At 40.0% G+C, this 16,111-nt stretch overlaps 1 protein-coding gene across 6 annotated transcripts in view; it reads right to left on the bottom strand.

Moving 5' to 3' along the window:
- FRY (FRY microtubule binding protein) overlaps positions 1 to 16,111 on the bottom strand; it is a 217,736-nt gene that overhangs the window by 160,527 nt on the left and 41,098 nt on the right. For 5 of the 6 annotated variants that reach the window (XM_037377265.1, XM_037377267.1, XM_037377266.1 and 2 more), the window contains exon 1: positions 13,668 to 14,406. The exons of the other annotated variant lie outside the window; for it this stretch is intronic. In XM_037377265.1, coding sequence (XP_037233162.1) covers positions 13,668 to 13,737 — 70 coding nt within the window. In that variant the 5' untranslated portion in view covers positions 13,738 to 14,406. Of the gene's footprint in view, positions 1 to 13,667; positions 14,407 to 16,111 lie in introns of those variants that run through there. 6 annotated transcript variants of the gene reach the window in all.

The following is a 16,111-nucleotide window of genomic DNA, read 5'->3' as shown; positions in this document are numbered from 1 at the left end:
TAAAAAAAAAATCTAACTTGCCAGTAGCGTGATGCTTCCATGTTACTCCTTGAAGGACTACTGTCTGTCCTCAAATAAATGAATAACGCTTACTTGCAGCTGCCATTCTCAGAGCTCTGCTGCAGTGAAGAGACCTCTGGGAGTCCCACTTGGGGCAAAACAGGGTTGGGAACTGGCCCAGGTGCAGCTATGCATGCCCATGGACCAACTCGCACTGCAGCTGCAGAAGACAGTTAACCCTATGTCTCTCCTTCCAGTGAACTGATGGCCCTTACACTACAGTTTAAAAACATAGTCAGTCTTGGTTCTCAAATAAATTCTCTCTCAATATATATTTACAGATTCCCATAGAATGTACATTTTCAGATTTTTTTTCTCTAAATAACCCCTTATACCATTTGACTACTCTTTTCCTCCCTCCATATTCTTCACTTGATACTTATGTACTCTAATGTAAGGATCACCACAAAAGTCATTAACGTGCTATTTACTTTCTTCCAGATCCCTAATGAAGATATAAAATAAAATAAAGCCTTGAGTCCATCCCTGCAGCACCCAACTGCTTAGCTCAATCTGACAACAAACCACCAGCAAGAATGCTTTACTTACAGTGTTTCGTGCCGGTTTTTAACACACTGCTCATAAAATTATTATCCTTGAAAGTATGCTGAGTGACACCCCAATAATCACTAATACATGAATAGAGGGTCTGTTTCTTCATTCAGCTGAGAACTCTGAGAAAAGCCCCCACCCAGATCTGTCTGACATCCTCCCTTGGGAGATCCTAGGGGAGACTAGCTTTTATTATGAGCTTACACACTACCTGCTGCATTGGAGGAGAAATGTGTTAGGAAGTTACCTCCTACTGCATTACAAGTAATAATAAATAGAATAATAATTGGTAAGAATATTTCTTTGTACATCTATGTGCTTTCCACTGTGTGCTGCATTACCTCACTGGACTCAGGCTTTCAAAAGTGAGGTGATATAGTGGATATATGATTAATCTGATGCCAAATGAACCAACTGTTGACCCAGTTACCTTAACAGCACACACAAGTCACTTGCTGCTCTCCTTACCCAGCAACATTTATCACTTTCTGTCATCTAACCCAAGCACTAAGGCAAAGCAAGGCGCACCCTTTGCTGGAGGGATTTGCTATAAAGCAAGGACGAGGATGGAAGTCAGACTCTTGCACTGCATTCTGTGCTTGGGAGGGGATTTCTCTGTCTCTCACCTCCCCCATCTCCCCAGCTGCTCCCTTTTTACTCCATCTCTACAATCTGGTGTCTCATCATGACTGTGTCTTCCCCACTTCAGGCTCCCCACTCCAGTCCCAGACTCCCGTGTGCTGTTGCCCTTGCCTAGCTAAACATTGCTCATCTTGTCCTCCCAGCCTTCCTGCTCCCGTCACATCCCTCCACCTGTCCCTGCCCCTTCACCCACCTCTTTTCAGTCCCCACTTGGCCCCACCTTCTACCAGTCACTCTTCATTTCCACTCCCACTGCCCGGGAAGTATCAATTCCCCTATTTCAGGTTCCTCCCCAACAATGACTCCTCTGCCTCTTCTTCCTTCGCTCCCACTGGCTCTTTGCTGGGCTTTTATTCCAAATTCACTCTCTCCTCCACCCCACTTTCCTTGTGCAATCACCACACAGAGGCAGCTGGCTTTAAGGCGTCTGTCCCCCACCCACCCCCAAGATCCTCTTCAAAAGAATTCTTAACACAAACAAACAGTGCTTTTGCATTTTCCCATTCTCAGAAAGGGCAGAACCATTTCTGCAGAAAATTCCAAAATTCACCTTCAGGGACCTTAAGTTCAGAAGTGCTTTACCCCAAACTGTGGAGCTCAAGAAAAATCACCAGCAACAAAAAATAAGGGTTTTTACACAAAAAAGGTAGGCAGAATAATATAGACACATAATCATTAAAAAATATTCTCTTCTATTGTTTTATAAAATTGCAACCTGTCTATATTAACAATTCAGTTTTAAAAGTTCATTAAAATAGTAACTGCAATGATTCCAGTAATTTCACTTGCCGTAGAAGTCTGCAGCTCCCTATAACACCCACTTCTACCTGCCCTGCCCCTTAATGCTTGAATACATCACAGACAAATGAGTAAAAGCAATAAAAAAAATTTAATTTCCCTTTCCCTTTGAAAATATTTCCATCTCTGATTTTACGACATACATGTTAAGGATTCAACATGGACAAGCTGGGACTGCTTAATTTACGGCAAACCCTGCAGTAGACTTCTGTATTTCAAAAGCAATACTTTCCAACTTTTGATTCCCGGAGAGTTATTGCTCTTGATCAAGCACTCATCCCAGTAAAGAATATATACATTTCTCTGCCGCATTTTCCTGCCTGTGAGTAACAGAACAAAAATCAAACTAACTGCCTAGCTTTAGTTCAAATGGCACACAGGTAAAGGGTGTAGTGAGGTTAGTTGTTTCAAACATCTGCCTTCTAAGAAAAAGAATTACAGCTAAATAATTTTCTCTTCATTTAAGACATCAGTAGCCACAAAATGCACCCTGTGGAATTTAAAATAATACAATTTCCATTTTAAAATGACTACTTACTGCCAATTAAAAATCTCATTACAAATAATAACTGGTTGAGTCATGATTCACAGTGTGTCGCTTGGCTACCAAGAATGTGAAGGAAGAAAAGTTCTTCCAGTAATGGAATAGAAGACAAGGTTTCATTTCCAGCTCTAACACAGGTTTCATGTGTAATCTTGTTTCTCAGTTAATTTCTCTGTTTCAATTTGCCCAGTAATAGCAATGAAGGAATAACACTTCCATCTTTCATATTCATGTAATAATGCTGAAAGAATTTAAGTCTGTAAAGCTTTCAGATGGGAAGCACTATATGAATATTATAATAATGTAGACCATTACAAGCAAGGTATTTGCAGCAGTTTCCCTGCATCTGAAGTAATGAATGTCAATTTTCATCTTGTGAATGTATTTTAAAATAAGCAACACTATGAGTTTTGTGATCAGTCCTCAAATATGTGACTGAAGCTTGTTTCACTGCTGAAGTATTTACAAAGGCTGTCACAGCAAGGATTTTCTTATGTGTAAGAAGTCAGGAAGCTTAGGCTGCCATTTTTCATAGGTGGACTTACCTCTTTACTAACAGCCTCATTTTACAAATTCTGTAGAAACGCAGGGATCTTTATAGAATTCTACACTTCTTTGAACTGTTCTGAAATTGGTAAATATGTTCAAAAAAGGCAGGCAGGCTGAATAAGCTTCTCTTGCCTTGGAAAGCAGACTAAAAGTAATTCCAGTTACAGGGGAATAAATTGCAAAACCTGATGTCAGGTGGCTTAAGACTACTATCAACAGATGATATCTCTGTAATATGCACAGAATAAACCTAATTCTGAAAACATACAATACCTTACTGTGAGTAAATGCAGAAACCTACTCTGCGAACCTCTCAAGGAAGAACTTTGACTCAAACTCTATCCAGGTATCCTTCTGGCTAAAAAAGCCAAATTGATCCAGACGTTGAAAGACATTCATAAATAGCAATGAGAAATGCAGTAAGATAGATAATTGTGTACATTCTGTTCAACAAAAGTTGTTCAAGGGAACCAGTATCAAACCAAAGAAACTGATAAATGAACATCCTTCAAAGGTTCACTTACTACACATAAAAGTGGAGACTCTTCAAAGTTACAGAGACGGAGGAGAGCTAGATAGCTAGAGATTAGGAAAGAATGTTAGTACCATGATCACTTAATTACAGGAGAATTCCTGCAAAACAATACCTTTGGCAGACCCCTGTGCTAGGCCAGGTACTACTGGTTACTTAGGAATTCAAGGGAATATAAATGAGTCTTTGGAAGTCAAACCTTTCAAAACAAAACTAAAACCACCTGCAACTTCACAATTAAATCAAGAACAATAATAATCAAGATCTGTTATATTCTTTTGATCAGTCCTTGTCTAATGTCAATCCATCTAATATATTCACAATTCAGCCATACACAAATCATGATTTCTGACCCTCTCACTGACTAGTGAAAATCACCCTAGCCTCTCTACTTGTATGTATTAGTGCTACATTTGATGACAGCAAATTTCTGAAAGCGTAGGAAGTATTCAGGAGAAAGACTGTATAGCATGACCCTCAAAAGGGTCCAATTCTTTTAATGTGTGAAACTTCTCTGCTAAGCCTGCAATCACCTAATTTAGTTCTTTATCAGCAACATATTCCTCTGGAGACATGTTAGTAAGTGTCACTACAGCGTTGCCACAGTATTTACAAAACAACACTCAGAATTCTCTTCAAACCAGTGGCCTGAAAAGCAGCCCAAAATCTCGCTTCTGGGATGTGACAGAGCTGAATCTCTCAGGCGGCTCTGTAATACCAGTTGCATCAGTCACCTTGCACAAATAGCAGTATTGTTGCTGGTCTCTCTATATTGGTGACCACTGTATTTCATGCAGAGGAGGAAGCAAGCAGCATTTGGAAACTCGGGGAAACCACTGCTACTTGGCTGAGAGCAAACTAGGAAGCCAGAGTTTCTCAGATGTGTTTTATTCAGCCACTTGTTTTAGCAAGCTCTGCTGTCTGCTCTGAATGGAAACACTTTGCTGTTCCTCATTTTTGAGTGTGACTATAATTTGAAACATATAAAAGATCCTAAGTATGTACAGATTTGCCAGGCTTCTCAGTAGTTCCTGCGAGGAAGATAGTTTGTACTCCTGAACTCGTACTTGCACAAGTTCTACCTTTCCCACTTATCAGAACTGCTGTATCAAGGGACACGCCAGCACCTGGCAGAAAGAGGCAGGAGAAACCTTGCTTGTGAAGACTGAGGGAAAGACAGTGCTTAGTATCTCAGCCCACCATCACTAATTTCCCTGCCCCATTCAGCTATGGGTCCACATTCTCCTTGTACAGCCTCGTACTGCTAAGAAAGCAAGAGAAATTCTTCTTGTTGCCTTTGATATCCCTTGCAATTCCCATCTCCAGTTGAGCTTTGGATTTCCAAGCACCATCCCTGCATGCCCAGACAATGTCTATAAATTCCTCTTTTGTAGCCAACCCCTGCTTCCACCTCTGATATACTACCTTTTTTGCATTAGAGCTTAGCCATGAGGTCTCTGATAAGCCAAGCTGGTCTCTTCGTATGTCTGCTCATTTCCCTGAGTATTGGGGTGTCCCATTCTCGTGCCTGGAAGATGCTGACCTCAAAGACCTGCCAGCTTTCATAAGGTCCTTTGCGTTTCAGAGCTGCCTCCCTTGGGATGCTACCTAACAGTTTCTGAAATCTGAAAAACTGAAATCTGCTCTCCTAAAGTCCAAGGTCTGTACTCTGTTGCCCTCTTTCCTCACTCCTCTCAGGATCTTGAACTCCAACCAGTTCTTCCTTGCTAGTGGATAGCAGACTCAGCTGCACTTCACCCCTTGTAAGTCCATGTATCAAGAGGCTACTTTCAACACCCTCAAGAAATCTTGACTGTCTTCCTATGTTGCACTTCCAGCGGACATCAGGAGGTTCAAGTCCCTCCTGTGAATGAACATCAGCAATTTATCAACTTCCTTGGGTTTTTAAAGAATGTTTTGTCCACTTCTTTACCCTGATCAGCTCACCTGTAACAGATTCCCACCGTCACCCTATAACCCTAATAGTTCTCTCTTCTGATCCCGACCCACAAACTCTCAAACACACTGTCACCTACCCATCCCATAGAGGAGTTCCATACATGTGAGGAGCTCCTTCAAAAAGAGCAAACTCCACTCTTCATCTTCCCTGCAGATCCTTCCTGAAGAGCTTGTATCCATCCATCACAACACTACCAACACCAAGCCTGCTACAGCTATGATGGCGTAGTCTTGTGACTTCACGCAGCACTTGACTTCATCCTGCATGTTTCCCAGAGTGCATGTATTTGTATAAACACACTTAAGGTGGGTGTCTCTTAATCCTTTACAGTACCTGAGGACCCTCTTGTTCCCTTTGCTTTCCACCCCTATTCACTGCTACCTTACTGAACGATGGGTCATAACATCCCTCTGCTGTCCTTCCTTGTAACAAGCTCTCAGCAGGCTGATGAGCTGGTTGGCAGATGTCTTGCCCTGTTTTGTCGTACTATTGAGCATCTTTCCATTTTCATTCTTGAAAAATACAAACAGTACAAGAACTTACAATATCTGGCTGAAAGAGCTGCTGTAAAGTTTGAACACTGTGTTTAGTATTCCTTTTGGCTGATGTAAAAGACAAAGGATTGGATGATTCAGAATAAAGTATGTTACGAGAGAAGGGATTTTCCTTCAAATCTAGTTGTAACTGCAGTGAATGAAAAACTAGCAACTTGCAAATAATTCTGCTACCTACCTCTGTGAAATTATTCTGCAGTCCATATTTATCATGGAAACAACGATAGACAACAATAGCATCACTGCTGATGCTCTGAAGCAGAGAAAAGAGGGATGCAAAAGCTAGATTGGGTCAGAGAAGGAACTGGCTCCGATATTCAGAAGCAGGCACAGTTACAGCAGTCACTATTAAGAAAGTAAATACAATTTACAATACAGTTCTACCAGCCTAATAGCAGGTATCAGACAAAACTACCTCCTGCTTCTAGTTGTGTATCCTTGTGCCCTTCCTTATGCTGACACCAGCATCTACACCATTTTAGAAAGTTTAACTGTCAGGATATTAACTCCATGGGTAATTAGGGTGGGAGAGAAGGAGTAGGAATATGGGGACAGGGGCAAGAGGCTGGGGTGGAACTACTCTTCCCAGGCACAGCCGCTGCAATGCCACATATGCCCATTGTGGGTTCAACACCCACAGGAATTCAGTCTCCAGAGCTACCAACTCATAGCAAGTGTCAGAGCACTTACTGATTGCTTAGAAACTCAGGAATGAATACAGAAAATAAAGCTGGTCAAGCCCATGCAGTTGTAATTCTGGAGGTGTGGAGCCTGCTTCCTACTGTCCACAAGTCAATATACAGAAGAGATGTTAAACTATTGATGAAATGATTGCATCAAAAGTGAATAAAATACAAAAGGGATGGTAAGTAGCAATTTGGCTTATATACTCCATTACTAAACTTGGAACATTTTCACACATTTTATACACCTAAGATAACCTATGTATTATCACTTCCCTTATACTTACATATATTCCCTTTTATATATTTATAAATTTTGTATTTATACATACATATAAAAATCAAAGATACTACAGCTTATTCAGTGGTATTTTATATACATAGAAGAAACCACAAGAACTGTTAGTTCTTTCCCTGACACTTTTGAATAGTAACTAGTTTTAATAGAAAAAAAACAAACTGCTGGTAACTTGATAAAACCAAGGATATTACAAATTATTCACTCAAAGTGGATACCAGTAGTATAAAAGAATAGTTTTGTTTTTACCACAAGTAAAATTACTGGAACCTTTATGGAATATCTACCAGTGATTATCTATGCCTAGTTTATGCCCAGTTTCCAGACTATCTTATATTTTGAGATTAGGACTGAAGTTTTACCAGAAAAATTTATGTACTAAGATTGCACTCACACTATCTGTAGATTATTACTACGGTAATTCAAACTTCTTAATGACAAGCAAACTCATTCTGTAAATAAATTGAATTTTGCAGTAGAACATTTCTGATTCTCTCATCATATTTTCCTCCCAATATGACAGAAATTTTTATGGAAGGTCCTGAACAGAGTAGCAAACATCAAAATAAACAAAAATCCTAAGAGTTCTTGGGTCCCAAAGTAATAAACCTTCCACTTTCCCTTTCTTCTTAGGAAAACCATATCAAAATGCAAGTTCTAAAATGTGTACCCCCAGAATACACACAGCCTAAACATTCTGATTTAATACCTTTCCCTACGGCTCTGTGGAGAAGAGGATCAGATCTTCAGACAAATATAAAGTTGTCCTGGGAGATAACAGTCATCACTATCAAGCAAGTCACTTTTCTGCTGACAATCACAGACTACTTAGAGCTGAAAAATATACTAAGCATCCTAATTGCAGGCTCAATGGATAGTGGAATCAATTCCCTTCAAGTAGCAAGACAGCCTGAATTAATAGCATCCTTTGCCCAAAGCAGAGTCACATGCCAAGGCCTGAGCAGATGCTAACCTTCGTCCCCAGGGCGCCCTAAAAGTGGAGGCTGTGGAAGTGCCCAGCTTTCTGCAGGTGTATTGTCATAGAACCATAGATTCATAGAATGACTTGGGTTGGAAGGGACCTTAAAGATCATCTAGTTCCAATCTCCCTGCCATGGGCAGGGACACCTTCCACTAGACCAGGTTGCTCAAAGCCCCATCCAGCCTGGCCTTGAGCACTGCCAGGGATGGGGCATCCGTAACATCCCTGGACAACTTGTTCCAGTGTCTCACCACCCTCACCGTGAACAATTTCTTCCTTATATCTAATGTAAAACTACCCTTTTTCAGTTTAAAGCCATTCCCCCTTGTCCTGTCAGTACATGCCCTTGTGAAAAGCCCCTCTTCTTCCTGTAGGCTCCTTTAGGTGCTGGAAGGCTGCTCTAAGGTGTCCCTGGAGCCTTCTCTTCTCCAGGCTGAATCACCCCAACTCTCTCAGCCTGTCTTCACAGGAGAGGTGCTCCAGCCCTCTGATCATCTTGATGACCCTCCTCTAGACCCTCTCCAACAGGTCCAAGCCCCAGAGCTGAACGCAGTACTCCAGGTGGGGTCTCACAAGAGCAGAGGGTGAGTCCTCAATAGCAAGCAAGAGGAGCAGGTCCAAGCACGGTCCCAACGCAGGCTGCATTTTCCAGATCAGTGCCAGCCTGCCCTCCTGCTTACCACTGCCACAGGCACTGGGTCCCTTTCCCAGCTGCAGGCCACCCATTCACTTCAGGCAAGAACTGATCCTTTCCCTGCAAGGTGAATTTGCAGCACATCGGCTTCTTGAATCAGCTTACTTTGGGTCTGCAAGAGTATGAATGCTAGAGCAAGAGATGGCAGGGAAGGAGAGGTTCTTCTTGTTCAGTGAATGTGTTTAAGTGGCCTCTGAGAAACATGGAGACTCTTTTCTTCATCAGCATATTGCTACAGTCCCTAAGTGTGACAGCAGTGTGCTCAGTGTATTCGGCTTTAAATAGGTCTAAGTTTGCCTGCAGATAAGTGACCCCCTGCAAAACAACTGTTACCATCTTCCTGCACAATAAAATCTTACTAGAATATCAAACTACTGCACCACAGGACTTGGACATAATGCAGACTTCTACTTAAGAACTGCCCACAACCTTCCCTTTCTTTTGCTCATGGATACAAGACAAATATTCTTTGTGAAAAGGTTGAATTTTATTGCTAATTGTATTACATTCATTTAACAAAGGACTAAATGTCCTTCATTCATTTCCATTCCTGACATGGTAGAAACATATCTTCAAGAGCAGAGCAGAATATGGCTGACCACCTGGCAGCCAGCAGCCCCTCAGGCCTCACACTGGCCATTGAGAAGTTTCTCTGATGCCTGATGCTCTTCTGACAACATAACTTGTTTTGATACTAGCACTGCATCCAGCTTGGTATGTGACCAGAAAGCCGCGGAGGCACCAGAGGTCCTCCTGTGAGATGCTGCTGTGTTTGAGCAATGCAGGCAATAGCTAATGGGGGTGCCTGGTGCCCCCAGGACTAAGCTGTCTCTGATGTTACCACCACTAGTAAACACCCAGTGGCTTTTCCCAGCCACTGCTACAGGGACTCGCCGCACAGGAGCACAGACAGAGACTGGCATTTAGTAGGAGGATTGAGCAATGGGCTTTGTACAGCATGAAGATAAAGAGGATGCTGATACGAGGATTTTGATGTGGATGGTGGCTCCTGTGGAAGAAGACAAGGAAATATGGGCCACGGGAAAGAGACCTGAAGTCCTAATACCGAAAAAAGCCTTATTCTGAGTCTGAATTAATTGCAAGTCCACAGAAAAAAAACATCTTGCCAAGCAAAGGTAGATAAACAAGTGCTGTAATCCTTAAAATAAGGCCCTGAAGATAACTTCATTCTATGAGAAGTGGCAAATTAAAGTGTTCAGTATGTAACATGTGCTCTCTCATTTCATCATGCAAAAAAACCCCACCTTAAAATCTATCACTAGTAACTGGAAGACAAGGAAATGCAGTTTCTACCAGTCCACATAAGAGCTAACTTGTAAGAGCACAAGTGAGCCATCTGCCTGTGCCGTTTGGATTCTTCTATGGAATCCTTTCCTCTGATAAACTTAATAGCTGATGTGATCTAGAAACTGTTTATTATAGAACTTCCTGCAGTTTACACTGATGGCACTCCAGCATCTTGTAGTTTGATTTTTAAATTTCTATTTAGATTTTTTTTGAAACTATGAATTTGAAAAATGCACTTGGAAATTAAATTCAGAATAAATCTAATGATCTGATTGATTCAAAAAGTAAAAACAGTCTGAGGAAAGAGCACATTCAAATTCTTAACATTTGTGTTCATATGTTATTCTTTGAATAAATTACAAATAATTATTTACAAAAAGTATTTTGCATTATTTCCAGAACATATCTGAGGAAGAGACTCTTAATCATCCTACTTTTGGTGAGCCTTATTTTATTCACTGAGGTCATCTTATTGACCTCAGTGGGCCAACTGAACACTACTCGCCTTGAGTAAGCATGGCCTTTTAGCAGTGATTTCAAAAAGTAGTAATGAAAATGATTCAAATGATGCAAATATTTCAGTTGTTAACTAATGCAGCACTGACCGGAAACACTTGAATATTTTGGAAAACATCAGAACACAAACAAGATCAGGTAAAAAAAATATTTTTGTCTTATTTTCTAACCAAAGAATCCCAATTCTGATCCCATCTCCAGCACATTACAGGAATATCTTCCAGAACTGCATGACGTGCACGGTATCTTATCGACAAGTGCAGAGCAAAAGTCTGTTTTGAGAGCTGCACAAAGGAGTATTTTAGGGTCTCTCAGCTTGGTGGGATGATTGAAAGGCCAGACTGTGACTTGGCTTTTTCGTTCGCCAGGAACAAGAGTGCATGCTCAATGAGAACACATTTCTGACTGTATCATCCTGACTACAACAGTTAACAGGTTCCTGGAATGAACCAACTCCAGCGCCCATAAATTATTTGCCTCCTTAGCTGGTTGATGAACATGAAAATCCAAGCAGTGTGCTAGGTGAACACCTCTGCAAGTGCTGTGTAACACAGAACTGAAATCCTGCCCAGTATGCCAAGAATGCTAGTTTGCTAGACACCTTAGCATAATCAGAGAAAACTGTCATCCCAGGTAGAATGACTAGTATGGGCTATAGGTGTGGTTGGCAATTTCTTAGAAAATGTTAATGATCTGTGTAAGCCAAAACACAAATCAATAGAAAGGACTGGTTTTGGTGGGACTACAAAGCCCAGAAAGGATAAATGCTACTTACAGCTACTGTTTTAGAGTGCCAGTTTACAGAAACATACATGGGCAGACCCTCCACACTATTACCATTTGAGCAAAACATATACTGTAGGACTCAAAGTTATTTTTCTTTTAAAACAGTATGTTAGACCAAATTCTACTAGGTAAATGCCCCAGCATAATTTATAGCTTACTTCTGCTCTTGGGTATGCAGACACAGCACCTGCCCTCTGAAAAACATGTTCCTATGCATGCATGTGCAGGCTTCCCAGCAGTTTCTCAAGCAAGGGAAGTGTTTTCCTCTGCTCCACCCATCACATAGCAGAGCTGAAGAAAGCTCTAGGTCTTTTGAACTCCCTACTGTCTTCTTATCAAATTGTTTGTTTTTCAGCTAGAAGGGATACGTACAGATTTATGAACATAGCCTTCTAGACTGAAAGGAAAAAAAAAAAAAGGGGGGGCAACAAGTCTAGGTCAACCTGGACTAATTTATTGTAATTCCTCTTACTGTTTATTCAAATAGAGTAGAAAGTGTGATTATCAGCTAAAAGAATGTCATAAATACAAATTATTTCTATACTATTCCCATTTCCTTAAAACATAATTTAATTTAAGGACTTCTAATTCCAGGCCAGAAAACAGCTTTGCTGTTTAGAAATACTTCCAATATACTTTGATATAGAGGAAAAAGAAAAAAATACTAAAAAATATATATTTAATTCCATAATGTAGTCAATTTTATATTCTTAAGTGCTAGTTTTACTTTGTCTCAAAGTTACAGTAGTCTATTACAAAAATGCCAGAACTTAACTTGATTTTTTGCACCATAAAGTGTCTCGGTTTTCTTCTGTCATAAACTGTGACTAGCTTGTTATAAAATATGTGTTGTCACAACACACACTTATGTTCTCAGTATTTGATTATATTACTCCAAACAGGTAACTAAATGACAAAATTCCCTTCCAGTCCTTGTGGGATCACTAACTTGAATGAATATGCACTAAATATTTTGGAAGGAGGGCAGATAAGCAATGCTGTCTAGGTAATAGTATTATTCCCTGGTGGCTACACACTTGGGGTAGAAAAACGATTCAAACAAGCACTACAGTGTTACTGAGGTTACAAATGACCTGGAAAAATACAGTTTCTATGGTTATCATTTAATGAAGACAAGTCTTGCATGTCACACATCTAATACAGTGCTATTTTTATTTCTTTGCAGGTATTGAGACACATGCCTTGTATTAAGTGGATTTTGCATTTTTTTATATTATAGAATTTTAAATACTAATCTTTTATGCAGAAGTTATTCAATTATAGATAGGGGGATGATCAGAACCATACTGCGCACACAGCCAAGTTGGATTTTTCCAGAGACATTGTGTTCTATCTTTTAAAAACTGTTAATTATGGAGATTTAGCACTGTTAATACAAGTTTCTATAGAAAAGGAATATACTGTTCATGTATTTTAAATTAAAAAGCAAATTTCTGGAGTTATCCCATGGCCTTACCTAATCTGAATATATTCACAAGCACTAAATTTTATTCAGAACTCTTCATTACATAATATTCTAAAAATCTGAAGAGCGATTAACTTAAACAGCAATGGAAATCTGGAACAGTAATACTGAAAAGACCAAGGAAGACTAAAATGCTATTTGTTTACATTCTGCAAAACCCAGCCTGGATTAGATAAACAGATGGATTCTTTCTGGATGGAAATATTGCATAAGATTCTGAAATTAAGCGTAGAGGGTGGGAAGTGCAACTGATGTTTTGCTTTTCATCACATTAAAATAATGACTTTCAGTCTTGAAGTATAATCATTGTATTTTTGTGCTCGGTGCACAATTAATAAAAAACAACTCTGAGCAGTGCCACACCCTTGTGATTAAACAGCATTTTCAAAAATATTTAGATAAAACCTGAACAAATCAAATAAACATGTAGGCAGGAAACACTGTTTGGAATGCACTCCCTGCAATGTACTATTAGACAGAGCCAGAAAGCAGCCTAACTTCAGAATTCAGTCAAGCAAAATCTAGTATAATCTCATTACAGCCTTTGCAGTTAATGAAACCTATTTAAATCTCTGACATTCTGATTTTTAGAGCTGATGAAAGCAAAAATTATTTGGTTTATATAACACAAACATATAGAAACGTAAGACTTTAGCCTTTAGGTTATCCTAGCTATTTACCATGCAATGCATAATATGAAAAAATTACTCTTCTGCTACTCACTATTGCTCCAGGATTTCAGTAAATATTTGATACTGATTTCAAAGAAGCCTGAATCCTGCTGGCTAGCCATGTCTGCTGCATACAAAGAGACTTCTATGATTCTGAGCAGCTGAAGTGGCAGGTACTATGTATGTAGATGTGACTGTCACCAGTTAGTGATGTAAACGAGGGGTCAGAGGAGGAAATGAAGTCTCCGCAGATCCACTTCTTCCGTTCATGGTAGGTAAGCTCATTAAAAAGAAAAAAAAATATGCTCAACAACAACAAAAACACACCGTGAGATTTTTGTCCTTTGCTCTTCCTCCAGGGCTCGTACTTAACTCTATCTGCAGAGTATTTTATTCCCTCACCCCCTCAGTATGTATTTTCATTTATTCCATTCCACAACTGGGCAAATTTCTTCCGTTCGGTTAAGGCATATGCAGTACCACAGCACTTGTTCCGTAAGGACTGTTAGAGTATCTTCCCGAAGGGTGTCTGAGCTGTGCTTTCAGTAACGTGCAGTCTGCCTGTCTGAAGCTTTTTTTTCCCATCAGAAGCTGACAGCCTGAGCATACGCACCTCCTCTTGTGAACCAAGTATCAACCTGAAGCCCCACTAAAACCTTCTCTTCTGCAGCTGGAGGAATTTCACACGTACTGTTTAGCTTTAGGAAAAAAACCCAACCTCTAATGAATATCCTCTGCATGCTCTGGTCAGCTGCCCTCCTTCTGCCTGTTTCCAAGAAGAGCACGCTGAACTGTACACAACTGCATCATGCTGCGGTAAAGCAGAGCTGCACCCTTATATCTGATTGCAGTGACGTTGGGGGAAAAAAAAAAAAAGGCTCTCCCTCAGCCCAGTTGCACAAGAGAACCACTTCCAAAGCACTAAAAACACAGCATTCAGACTGGCTGCTTCTGCTTTTCTTTCCCTGCTACAGAAAAACGTGTTGACATTTTTTTCTTGATCCGACACCCCCCCCCCCCCTGCTGCCCACCCCCTCCCCCCCCCCAACAAAGATGAGAGGCAGCAAGCTGAATTCATAATGGCAAATAAACCAGAGAGCTCACTGCTTGGTATTCACCTCCAAAAGAGCCATTGAAAATTCTCAGTTTGATGTCATTTTTATCTTGAATAATGTTTTTTTAAAAAAAGGAACTGAATTCACATAAGGAAGTCATGTAAGAAAATGAGGCTGAAGCAATTCACTGCTTGTTAATCTCTCTGTATTTCCTATGAAGTACTTAATTGCTAGCTACTATTCTCATATTCCTAAGGTTTTATTTCAAATAATCACAGTACATCACTATGCATATTTTAATGATACTGAAGAAAAATAAGAAGAATCAGTTTCCCCAGAATTTTTTTGTTTCACATATTCTTGGTGTCATCCTTCCAGATACTATTTCCTGGGAATAACAGTACTTCTTTTCTCATTTAGTGGAATAAATTTCCTGCAGCATCTCATAATTACAGTATCTGAACCAAAATAGAGCTTGTCTGCTGCTACTGCTTCTAAAAACTTTGTCAGCAATTCTATTTGCGCATTATTTTTAGTTTCAGTATGCAGAATATTTGATGTTTGGACGGGAGACAGAGGAACACAGGGGTCACTGAGACCAAACTCCCATGGTTCTCACTGAAAATATGCTAAATGTCTTCTGTAAACATACCTCATCTAGAGATAAGGTTTTGTGTCCTCACTAATGGAAAGCAGTTGTAGAAACTCACTTTATAAACCTTCTTTCAGTTCCTAAATGAAGTTGACTCAAAATCAGTTTACACCCTTTCATGAACATGGCCTATCAGAAATGTTCAGATTATCTCAGGTTTGATCTCACTAGCTATTAAAGAGATCTGATCAGCTCTTCCTCCCTATACTGTTAAATATTATCCCATTGTTGTCAATTTGGGCCCCCAATTTTCTTTCCTGGGGACCTGCTATCCCCCTGCCCGACAATGCCTCCTCATTGTACCACCTTCAACCAGCACACTCCAATTTTTTACAATTAAAGTTAAATTTAATACCAAATACGGCAAGTCCCAAGGACCTTGGACTGATGACTTCCTACCATCCCACTAATTGATTTTTCAGCAGATACAATGCCAGGTAGGTTTGGAAGTTTGCTGCATTAATTCCTATGTTCCAGGATTTAAGTAATAGTTTCCCCTGTGGTGCTACATCAAATGCTTTTCTGAAGATGACTGATATATAAATTATATCACAATTCTCTGGCTGAAAATAACAATATAAGGTTAATCTGCAAATAGTTGTCTTTCCTAAATCTGAATTGGATTTTATCCAATTTTCAATTAAATCCACACCTTTAAATATCATCTTCTACCAAATTCTGTTTCAAAGCCTTGAGTGTGGCTGAGGTCAAGCAGCCTCTCTGTTGGTAGAGCTCATTTTCCCCCCCTAAATTCTGTGGTTTATATTTACAAGGTAGAATCTCTCTTGT

Source organism: Falco rusticolus, chromosome 2 (assembly GCF_015220075.1).
Source record: "Falco rusticolus isolate bFalRus1 chromosome 2, bFalRus1.pri, whole genome shotgun sequence".
NCBI lineage: Eukaryota > Metazoa > Chordata > Aves > Falconiformes > Falconidae > Falco > Falco rusticolus.
The sequence above is the reverse complement of the archived record's forward strand: the minus strand, read 5'-3'. Positions and strand labels throughout refer to the sequence as shown.